The sequence below is a fragment of the Gobio gobio genome (genome assembly GCF_949357685.1).
Source record: "Gobio gobio genome assembly, chromosome: 19".
Taxonomy (NCBI): Eukaryota; Metazoa; Chordata; class Actinopteri; order Cypriniformes; family Gobionidae; genus Gobio; species Gobio gobio.
Window position 1 is genome coordinate 15,803,683 of NC_137112.1, and position 12,782 is coordinate 15,816,464.

General features: G+C 39.2%; 1 protein-coding gene across 1 annotated transcript in view; it reads left to right on the top strand.

The window, feature by feature from the left end:
* The window catches only part of syn2b (synapsin IIb), a 115,324-nt gene that overhangs the window by 45,591 nt on the left and 56,951 nt on the right, over nt 1-12,782 (top strand). The window contains exons 2-3 of the mRNA XM_079844979.1: nt 9,609-9,666; nt 12,109-12,200. Coding sequence (XP_079701105.1) covers nt 9,609-9,666; nt 12,109-12,200 — 150 coding nt within the window. The remainder of the gene's footprint in view (nt 1-9,608; nt 9,667-12,108; nt 12,201-12,782) is intronic.

The window sequence follows — 12,782 nt, forward strand, 5'->3', positions numbered from 1 at the left end:
TATTATTATTAGTAATATGCATTGCTAAGGACTTCATTTGGACAACTTTAAAGGCGATTTTCTCAATATTTAGATTTTTTTGCACCCTAAGATTCCAGATTTTCAAATATTGTCCCATAATTTCAAATAAATGACCCTTATGACTGGTTTTGTGGTCCAAGGTCACATATGTGCTGTTTGCCCATATAAAACTCAAGACTTTTCTCCCATTTTATGAAAATCATTAATCTGATTACCTAATAAAGTCTCAGCACACCTGTCCTCAACAAGACATTCAGGTCTGTAGCACAAAAACAGTTTAATTATTATACCTGAGCAATAGCAGTCTTATCGTTAAAATAAAACATTAAGTTGTAATATCTGATATTAGACATATTGGTAACACTTTATAATAACTACACACTATGAAGCATTAGTTAAGCATTAGTAAATAGTTAATTCATCCTTTATAAAGCATTAATAGACATTACTAAGCAGTTTATAAATATAGCTATAAACGCTTTATTCTTGATTTATAAGCATATCTATAATGTGTTTAATAATTGTATTTTTATACTTTATAAATGATCAATTTATCATTTCTAAATTAAGTATTACATTATTTACAAACCAGTTATTTAGGAGTTGTCAGTGGTCAATAAGATAATTTAGGAAGTGTAAGTAAATGATTAATAAACTATTTAAATGTACATTTATACATCTTATTATTTAGACATATAGGAATAGTTACTCAGTGTGTTAATAAATGCTTTATTAACATTTATTTCTACTAGGGGTCTAACGATTCATCTACTACATCGATGTATCGATTTATATTCCTATGATCTAACTACATCGATCTGTGCTCGGCAAGTTGGCCTTCCGGACGACATATCTCGATCTAACATCGTTTTAAAAGGTAATCAATCGATTGTATCGATAATAGGAAATAAAGCATTTTATTTAAGCACGTCAGACTTTATATGGATGTTTTTTCCTAGCACTTTTAATGATAAAGGCGTTAAACGTTACTCGATTCAGTCTGCCTATCTGTGACATCATCGCCACGCACCAGCGCTAAGAAAACAAAACATAGCATGGCGGATGGCAGAGGAGAAGCCAATGAACGAGAAATTATCAAGACACCAGGAGAAAGAGCTACCTGTACTTTCAACCCTTGCTAAATGTTACCTGTGCATTCCTGACACCAGTGTGCCAGCAGAGCGAGTTTTTAGTACTGCTGGCGACATAGTGAACGCACAGAGAAGTGTTCTGCGGTCAGATCATGTTGATCAGTTGATATTTAAAAAAAAAAAAAAAAAAAAGTAGAGTCATTGAAGAGTAGTTGGTTACATTTTATCTTTTGTTAAATATTGTTTGTTTATTAAACTGAGAGTAGTAGCAGGTTCAGCCAGTTTATTCAACCTGAAGAAATGTTGGTTGCACTTTATTTTTGATAATAATATTGTATTTGTATTATTTTAATGTTGAAAAACAACAGCAAAAGTAGCAGGTAAACCTACTATTTATTAAACCTGAAGTGAAGTTAGTTGCACTTTATTTTTGATATTAATATTGTAATATTTTTATGTTGGAAAACAAAAGCAGAAGTAGCAGGTTAACCTACTGTTGAAATGTTGGTTGCACTTACAGTGCTTTTATTGAAAATGTATTGAATATTGAAATTGAGAGCAGAAAAGGTTAACTTCCTGTTAATTCAACCTAAACAGTTGGTTGCACTTTATTCAAATAAAATGTGAATGCATTTGCCAATCATTGTTGTTTACTTGTTTGTTTATATCCATAATTAATTTATACCTGATTCCCTTACAAGAAACAACAGGAATCTAGGAAACTTCACCTGCACTGACCAGTCTCCAGATATTTATTTCAGTCACACAATTTTTGGCTAAAAAGTTACTGAATTGATTTCAAGTCACTGAATCGTTTCGGATCGTATCGTTCTAAATGAACCAATATCGTCCTTGAATCGTATCGACAACCTCAAATCGTGATACGAATCGAATCGTTGTTAAAACGAATCGTTACACCCCTAATTTCTACTGTAATTCATGATTAATTCAGGTAGTTATAAAATATTTAGTAGTTGATGGCGCCATCTTAGATACAAGATGGCGCCGCCGTGCTCGGTCGCCGTTCAGGTCGCTCCGCTAAGACTTTGCTTTTATTTATTATTCTACTCTCTTTTACTCTCTATTTTTTCCAACGGATCATCTGCTTTGATCTGTTACGACAGCAAAACACTTCTGGAAATTGGTTACCGCTACACTGACCTGTTTCAGGACACTTTCTCCAATCTTCCATCTGAGATTCGCCGGGACGCCGAGTTGAACAATGGCCACTCGAGTCGACGGCGAAGATTCAAAAAACACCGCGGGAAACGCGCTGGGATCCGCAACAGACTGAGAAAAAGAGCATTCAGTCCTCCTCTCCCGAGCATTTTGCTCGCAAATGTCCAATCCTTGGAGAATAAGATGGACGATCTTAGAGCCAGGATAAGTTTTCAACGGGACATGAGAGACTGCAACATCTATTGTCTGTCCGAAACATGGCTCACGCCAGCGGTCCCGGATACAGCCGTGACGCCGTCCGAGAACTTCTCTGTTTTTCGGATGGACAGAACAGCCGAGGCCGGGAAATCTAAAGGCGGTGGAGTGTGTTTCATGATAAACAAGAAATGGTGCGATCCTAGGAACATCTCCATTCTTTCGCGATCCTGCTCGCCTCACTTGGAACATTTAACTATCATGTGCCGGCCTTTCTACCTACCGAGGGAGTTTTCCTCGGTCATCTCCACTGCCGTTTATATTCCACCACAAGCAGACACGGGGCTGGCTTTATCTGCCCTCCATGATGTGACCAGCGGCTTCATAAACAAACACCCCGACGCTGCTTTCATCGTCGCGGGTGATTTTAACAAAGCAAACCTAAAGAAAGTATTGCCAAACTTTCACCAGCATGTCTCCTGTCCCACACGAGGAGCAAACACACTGGATCATTGCTACTCTCCGTTTAAGAACGCCTACAAAGCTCGTTCACAGCCAGCTTTTGGCAAATCGGACCATGCCGCCATTTTCCTCACACCGGAATATAAACAAAGGCTCGTTCAAGAGCCCCCGGTGAGGAGGGAAGTCAAACGCTGGTCATCCCATTCAGAGATCACGCTACAGGCAGCTCTTGATGACGTCGACTGGGACATGTTCCGCGCGAGTTCTGAAGACGTCAGCGAGTTCACAGAAGTGGCGCTCTGCTTTATTAACACACTGACAGAGCAAGCCACACAAACAATAACTATAACGTCCTTCCCTAATCAGAAACCGTGGGTGGACAGTTCAATTCGCACTGCAGTAAACTCGCGCACCACCGCTTACAATGCCGGTCTCCTAACGGGGGATATGAGGGAGTACAAAGCTTCATGTTACGCCCTCCGGCGCGCCGTTAAAGCCGCAAAACTCCGCTATAAAGACCGAGTGGAATCTCATTTCCAACTCAACGACTCCCGGCGGATGTGGCAGGGACTGAGAACCATCTGTGCTTTTGGAACTAAATCCTCTGCAGAGGTGAGAGCTGATCCGTTACTGGTGAACGAGTTAAACTCTTTCTACGCTCGCTTTGATGGTAATCGCGGCAGCGCGACTCCGGCGAGTGACGCGTCAGAGAGAGTCCCTCAGAGCAGCAACGGTCACGTGATCTCTGTCTCGGAGGACGAGGTTCGGAGGGCACTCAAACGTGTGGATGTCAGGAAAGCTGCTGGGCCGGATGGTATTTCAGGTCGTGTTCTGCGGTCCTGTGCTGATCAGCTCGCAGGGCTCTTTACATCCATATTCAACGAGTCCCTTGCTACATCTGTTGTCCCCACCTCCTTCAAACGATCCTCCATCATCCCTGTACCTAAGATCAGTAAACCCTCTTGCCTAAATGACTATCGTCCAGTGGCTCTCACATCTTTAGTCATGAAGGTCTTTGAGAGACTCATTAAAAACAACATTTGCTCCTCCATTCCTGACACTTTGGACCCTCTTCAGTTTGCCTATCGTCCCAATAGATCGACTGAAGATGCCATTTCTCACGTCCTTCACTCCTGCCTCACTCACATCGACAGCAAAAGTGGGAACTATGTCAGGCTGCTATTTATTGACTATAGCTCAGCCTTTAACACCATAGTTCCCATTAAGCTAACACACAAACTCCTGGATCTAGGCCTGAATTCTTCTCTCTGCCTCTGGATTGAAGATTTCCTCACTGGCAGACCCCAGGCGGTGAGAGTAGGCCAGTTCACCTCCACCTCCATCACCCTGAGTGTTGGAGCTCCACAGGGCTGTGTGCTGAGTCCCCTGCTCTACTCTCTCTACACCCATGACTGTTTGTCCACACACAGCTCCACCTCTATCATCAAGTTTGCTGATGATACTGTTGTCCTGGGTCTCATCTCCAACAACAATGAGACGGCATACTTGGACGAAGTGGAGCAACTGACATCATGGTGCCAGGACAACTGTCTCTCTCTGAATGTTAACAAGACCAAAGAACTGATTGTGGACTTCAGGAAGAGACAGCATCGGTCATACTCCCCTCTCATGATCAGCGGGACACCGGTAGAGAGAGTGAGCAGCTTCAAATACCTGGGTGTGAACATCTCCGAGGATCTGACCTGGACTACACACATCCAGACACAGGTGAAAAAAGCCAGGCAAAGACTGTACCACCTGCGCCAGCTGAGGAAATTCAGGGTTTCACCAGCCATCCTGAAAACTTTCTATCGAGGGGCGATAGAAAGTGTCCTGACTCAGTGCATCACAGCGTGGTACGGGAACAGCACCAGTCACGACTGCAAAGCCCTGCAAAGAGTGGTGCGCTTATCCGAGCGCATCTCAGGCTCAGCTCTCCCGTCTCTGCAGGACATCTACACCAAACGCTGCAGAGGTAGAGCTACTAAAATCATCAGAGACATTAATCACCCTGCAAACTCTCACTTCACCCTGCTGCCATCTGGTAAGCGCTTCCGTAGCCTGATGGCAAAGACTGAAAGACTCAGGAGGAGTTTCTTCCCCCAGGCCATCAGACTCCTGAACTCAGTCACGTGACTCACTTCACCCCCGCACACACATAAACATCCAGTCTTTTAACATTAACATCCACATACTGCAATTGCACTGCACTTTACGTCCCTATTGTTACTGCGTAACAACCTGTAATAAACCTTGCACATTATACTTCTTTATATATACATATTATATATTTTATGTTAACCACTTATTTTTAAGTCTACAGTTTATCTCACTTATCATATCCACATATTTTTTATATTTTTATTTTTATCTTATTTCCTATTTTTATCTTAACTTGATTTATTTATAATTCTACTTATGTTAATACTTTTTATTCTAATTTTATTCTATTTCTATTTAATTTCTTGTAACTGTTATTTGCACTGTCCATGGAGCGGACCTGTTTACATTTCACTGCCAGTTGTATATTGTGTATATAACTGTGTATGTGACAAATAAAACTCTTGAATCTTGAATCTTGAATCTTGAAGTTGTCAGTAAACTATTTCGGTAACACTTTATAGTAAGGTTGCATTAGTTAATGCATTAGTTAACATGAACTAACCACGAACCACACCTCTGTTCAGCATTAGTTAATATTTGTTAACGTTAGTTAATAAAAAATACAGCTGTTCATGGTTTGTTCATGTTAGTTCACAGTGCATTAACTAATGTTAACAAGATTTTGGTAACCCTTTACATTAAGGTTCCCTTTGTAAAAGGTTTATAAAGGTGTTTGCTAATGACTAATAACTCATTTACAAATTCATTATAAATCGTTGATAAGCAGTTATAATAACTGCATGAATATAAAGGGTGACTCAATACTCAGGAATCTGGTATTGAGTTAAATAAGTGTGAATAAATACATTTATTAAGCATTTATAACATGTGAGTTAAAAAATGGCTCACTATTTGGCAGGCATTGCGTTAAAGTCACCCTTTATGAATTGCAGTTATAACTGCTTATTAACGATTTATAATTCATTTTAAAATGAGTTATTAGTCATTAACAAACACCTTTATAAACCAACCTGATCTCACACAATTCCGTGAAATGAACACGGGCCCCTTAACTCAAAATCTGTGGCAGTTTCACGGAATCACCGAAAATTCCGTGATGGGTCCACGGAAGTGATGCCTATGTAAGTCAATGACAGTAAACAGACGCGTTGGGCATGGTTATCGTCATGAAACTATGATTTTGCCATTATGACATGGAGTGTGATTCTCGATTTAATCAGCCAGCATAATTTTATTGACAATTTATTTTTTATTTACAGTATTCAGATACGTTTTGAACATGTAACCCAATCCCTTCCCTAAACCTACCCATTTGTGTATTATAAAAAACAGGATATAACAGGCAGATACGACTGCAGGCACAATTTATTCAAAAAGTACAAATATTCCAAGTGTTCCGAGCCCAAACGATTGATTTGTGTGAAGAAAATCCCCAAAAGCGATCAGCAGCGTCGAGTCCATCCGCCAAAGATCATAAAAACATTTCAAATTTTACCGCCGGAAGAAACGTTACGTCAGCTTTGACGGCATTGGCTGTCGTATGTCTCGTGACCAATTGCGCCGTTATGTCGGCTTAGATTGTAAAATGCCATTGGCTTTCGTGTGTCTTGTGACAGATTGCGTCATGCTAAAGAGATATGAATGAATATGTTCACGGAGCGGCTGGATCATCATTTTAGCGATTAAAACATTAAGATCAAATCTGTTCTTTACATGAAGATATCGTGTGACCTCAAAAGACTTGGAATGCAACATGAGTTAATACTTTTATACTGTTTTTGGTCAGTTTTTGCAATAAATACCTGTGACTATACTTGTATTTGCCTGTTATGTGTTTTATATTGTTGAGAGTGGGTAGGTTTAGGGTAGGAGTGGAGTTAGTTGCTCCAAAATATAAAAGTAGCCTAGAAATATTCATAAAATCATGTTTTTACTGTCATTGACTTACATAGGAATCACTTCAGCGATTCCGTGAAACTGCCACAGATTTTGAGTTAAGGGGCCTGTGTTCATTTCACAGAATTCTGTGAGACCAGGTTGTTATAAACCCTTAACAAAGGGAACCTTTATGTAAAGTGTTACCCATATGGTCAACATGTCCTCCAACCAATACGCCTATATAGGTCATTTGTCACTTCCCTGAAATACGACGCATAGGAGCGTTTACTAAAGTTGCGCCCCTATCGACAACAGGAAACTTTCATTTTAATTCATGAAATACGACCCATAGGAGCATTTACTAACGTTGCGGCCCTATCGACAACAGGACACTTTGATTTTAATGCTTTGTTTCCTTTCATTTGCGTCATATTTTGGGTTTTGCGTAGCTCAATTGATAGAGCATTGCAAAATTCAACATCGTAATCATGTGATCATCCAATCGTGGGTTCGATCCCAGGGAACGCATGTGCTCATAAAGTGTATATGCACTATATATCACTGGGTAGGTGTAGGGGTGGGGTGTATGTAGTTGTTAATAAAAAAAAGATTTTTGCTAAATGGAAATATGACAAATGGTGGTAAAAATTCCACACATTGCATTTAAATGAACACGCAGTTTAACTGGTAACGACAACAGACTTAACACGACACTGTCATTATTTTTACGGCAGCTAGAGGGTGCATGACTTAAAAACTTAAATAAAGGTCGTAATAAGGTGCTTGAAAAAATATCTATAGAGTCGTTTTTTGGGGTTTTTTTGGACAGTCCGCATATTTCTGTTGGCTGGGGCAGTCAGTATTGTAGTGAACCCTAAAGCTGTTAATGTTGCTCAAAGTAAACTTGCCTTTGGTTTCTTCTGTGTGTTTAATTGAAAGACTTCTAAATCTACTGAAGCAGATCTGCTCCTGAATGTTGCAAGACTCCCTGTATTGATGGAGATCTAGACTGAGATTGATGAGGAAGGTTCACTGGTCGTGTATGAGCTCTGATCCCAAACAGAAACTGCTGTGTTTATTACTGCACGACTGCAGCATGTCATGATTTCACACTCAACATGTGAGCGGCCATGTCAGATTGTCCTTCAGTATTACTGCAGTTCTCTACAGCAGCTTGTGATCGTTTCTTTGGCAGTGGTTCTTGTTTATTATGTAATCCTATCCATTCCACCTTCATTTTAACACAGCCATTTGGAAAGTGAATGTGTTTGGCTTCAGGTGTCTTTCACTTCCAGTTATTTTAGCTGTACAAAATAAGCTTACTTCCTCATTGAAATATTTTTCCTTGCAGGTCCAGAAATTATTTAGCATTATATGACCATTTTTCTTAGTGCTTGCCTGCAGCCAGTCTGTTCTCTAACAGACAGCTGGCACTTTATTTCTTTATTTACTCACAAATGCTACCGCTGACAAAACTGATCATTTTGAGTGGTGCTTGTCTCACTTGCACGAGGATGGAGTGATGTGGGTGGCTGTTGCTCCGCAGTTACTAGGGTGTTATGACTTACCCGGGTATGCATGCGTTGTGGTTTTTAGTGCATTGCTGTGTGATGGTCACTACGGTGTTGTTCAGGTTCTTGGATTATTCACCAGGTGATATCAATTAAAACAGAAATGCATGCATGCATGAATGTAGCAATGCAGGAATATATCACATAAGAAAAGCTACAGGAAACATGGAAAATGGCATCCTATTCATTTTGGTTTCCCTTTTACCAGTGCATGCCTGTTCAGTCATTTCAGTGTATGGAAATCTTCTCACGGCTGTTTTTGCACTATGGGATTGTTTTCAATCAGATCTAAAGAGCTTCAGTCGTGTGCTTGAAAAGACACAGGTGTTTTGCCTTCAATACTGCCAAAATTAAAACCAACCAAACAGTGCATGCTTGCATTCTTCACTGGCACCGGACATTTAGCAGGTTTTTTTAAATTGTGCTTAGATGCTGCCATCTAAAGGAAGTACAATATTACATGACATAATATTGTATTTCCTTTAGATGGCAGCATCGCATAATCAATCATAGTTTCTGGTGGGCAGTATGATGGCCTCAGCTGCAGTGAGATTTTGTCAGCATGGGATTGCTTCACATTAAACATATGCAAAATTGCATTATGAGCTTGAAAGTTGCAAAAAGCAAGGGCACATGACTGGAGAGAGATGTTGATGTTGAGATTCTCTATTTGTTCTGCGTATTAAAGAGAGGAAAAGACACTGATTCAACCAGATATCAGCCATCTTCCCTTTTTTATCTGTTTTCTTGTCTTCACGGGGTGGTGTTACCCTGCTGTGCTGTCAGATTGCTTTCTCTGTAACCGCTCATTCAACAACCCAAAACAAGAGAGTCAAAGAGAGCATGAACAAGAGGCAGAAATGCACAAACGTATCAAAACCAGTGACTGGAACTCTGCATCTGTTTGCATTTATATCATTTCCCAGCCGCCAGCTCTGCAATTACGCAGTTTGTTTGTTTGATTGTTGTTTCAGTCATTATAGCTGCAGGGATGTAAATTATGTTGAATTGTTTATGCATAAACTGACTGAACAACACTACAAACATGCATAAAGAAAAATTCATGAATACCTTTTTTGTCTTTCAGGGCAAAGCTTTTTCGTGGGAAGAAGGTCCAAGGAGATTATGACGTCAAAGTTGAACAGGTAAAGCATTTCTAATAGCTTTAGACCTGGTTGTTATTCTCAGTTTGATCACACAAACCATTTAAATATTGATTTGGTTGTTTTCAAACTGTTTTTTATTCATTTTTATTTTTGCATGCACCCACAAACATTGGTGACTTGACGGGCTGTCATTCCAAAATGTATAGTTCAGATATAAACACTGATGTCTTCGATAGTGATAAAAATAGAGCAAATCACCTTTAGAAAGTGACTTGATGCTTCAGATAAAGATTGTATCAATTACATTGTTACACCAGTAAGTGGAGACAAGAGACTGTTAAAAATGTGTTTGTCATTGAATCATTCATACAAGAGATTCGTTCAAAAACGCTGATTCATCCGGTAATGAAACACGTGAACTCTTTATGAGTGAGTCATTGAATCATTCATTCAAGAGATTTGTTTAAAAACACTAATTCATCCAGAAATGAAACAAGTGAAGTCTTTAGGAGTGAGTCATTGAATCATTTATTCAAGAGATTTGTTCAAAAACGCTGATTCATCCAGCAATTAAACAAGTGAAGTCTTTATGAGTGAGTCATTGAATCATTCACTCAAGAGATTTGTTTAAAAACACTGATTCATCCAGTAATTAAACAAGTGAACTCTTTATGAGTGAGTCATTGAATCATTCAAGAGATTCGTTCAAAATGAATCAAGTGAAGTCTTTACGAGTGAATCATCGAATCATTAACTCACAAGATTTGTTCAAAAATGAAACAAGTGAACTCTTTATGAGTGAGTCATTGAATTATTAATTTAGGAGATTTGTTCAAAAACTCTGACTCATCCAGTAATGAAACAAGTGAAGTCTTTTTGAGTGAGTCATTGAATCATTCAAGAGATTTGTTCAAAAATGAAACAAGTGAAGTCTTTACGAGTGAGTCATTGAATCATTCATTCAAGCGATTCATTCAAAAATGAAACAAGTGAAGTCTTTTTGAGTGAGTCATTGAATCATTCATTCAAGAGATTCATTCAAAAGTGAAACAAGTGAAGTATTTTTGAGTGAGTCCTTGAATCATTCATCCAAGAGATTGGTTCCAAAGCACTGATTCATCCAGTAATTAAACAAGTGAAGTCTTAATTAGTGAGTCATTGAATCATTAATTCAAGAGATTCGTTCAAAAACACTGATTCATCCAGTAATGAAGCAAGTGAAGTCTTTAGGTGTGTATGACATCATCTGCGGCTGGATATAACCAATCGACTTGCAGTCAGGGAGAAGCTGAAAACAGACATGTGAAGTCAGACACTTTCTGCTGATTTTTATTTGTACATGCACTCACAAACATAACACTGCAAAGTTGTCAAGCAATACATTTCCAGTAAGTAATGTTACAGTAGGAGCTTTTTATGCTATTCATTCATGTTTCAGTGATTGCACCACATAGGAATGGCCATTACATTTTTATAAGTGAATGTTGATTGGTCTATTGTCTTTATATTCATTTTAAATTGCCTTTAGTTACAAAATAAAAATGCTTCCAGAGTATTTTATGACACGCCGCAGCCACAAGTTCCTGACTGGAAGCCCTTAGTATTGATCTGAATTGTGCCAATACTTGTAATTGTCTGGATGCCCTTTAACCCTGAGCAGAAGCAAAGAGTAATCAAGGGATTGGTTATTGATCGTGAACATGTAATAGAGCTGAGGTTGGATTTCATTAATTGACAGTCCGACGGTCACAAATGGCCAATAAAGCAAACCGTTCCAATTAAGACAGTGACTGAGAAAGCCTGCAACAATATAACTGGAGTTTTTACTACCAATGAGCGACCATTCTACAGAAATTATGCATATAAAGAGCTAGTTTTATTGCGTCTGTGTATAAACCTCAGATTTAAGCTCATGTTACATAACAGATGAGTGTGAACAGTGATGAGGAATGTCAAGTCAAGTCAACTTTATTTATATAGCGCTTTTAACAATGTAGATTGTTTCAAAGCAGCTTTACAGTGTTAAACAGGAAAATAATGCAGCATAATTTTATTCAGCTGTATAGCCATTCTGGAAAAATTTCAAGTATCATACAGTGACAGTGTGGGCTTTAGATCAATAATTTGATCAGTAATTTAGTTTAAATGGTTAATTTAGTTTATTATTTAGATGTATTTCGATGTTTAGTTGAAAAATGTAGTGTCCCCAACTGAGCACGCCAAGCCAGAGGCAACAGTGGCAGGAATGGTTATGGGACACGATTCACACCTACTTACTGTTTGTAAAGATCACAAGCATTAATTAAAGTGACTAATGTGAACACCGGGGCTTTATTCTGCCTCTTCAATTATGCAATAATTGCATAATTAGAAAAACAAGGTTGTGTTACATTCACTTACTATATAGAAAATGTAGTAAAGCAAGCATATGCTTGTCATGATTTATAACAGCAGACGTATCATGTATTTATATGATTTCAGGCCGAGTTCTCTGAGATCAACCTGGTGGCTCATGCTAATGGCACGTGTAGTGTGGACATGCAAGTGATCAGAAACGGAACCAAAGTGGTTCGGTAAGTTGTGGTTTATAGTGTGGTTATCATGTGCTGGTTTATGATATAATTTATTAATAAATTTACACTACATTGCCAAACATTTTGGGACACCTGCCTTTACATGCACATGATGCCATCCCATTCTTAATCCGTAGGGTTTAATATGGAGTTGGCCCACACTTTGCAGCTATAACAGCTTAAATTCTTCTGGGAAGGCTTTCCAAAAGGTTTAGGAGTGTGCTTATGGGAATTTTTGACCATTCTTCTAGAAGCGCATTTGTGAAGTCAGGCACTGATGTTAGACGAGAAGGCCTGGCTCACAGTCTCCGCTCTAATTCATCCCAAAGGTGTTCTATCAGGTTGAGGTCAGGACTCTGTGCAGGCCAGTCAAGTTCCTCCACACCAGACTCGCTCATCCATGTCTTTATGGACCTTTCTTTGTGCACTGGGGCACAGTCATGTTGGAACAGGAAGGGGCCATCCCCAAACTGTTCCCACAAAATTGGGAGCATGACATTTTCCAAAATGTCTTGGTATGCTGAAGCTTTAAGAGTTCCTTTCACTGGAACTAAGGGGCCAAGCCCAACCCCAACCCCTGAA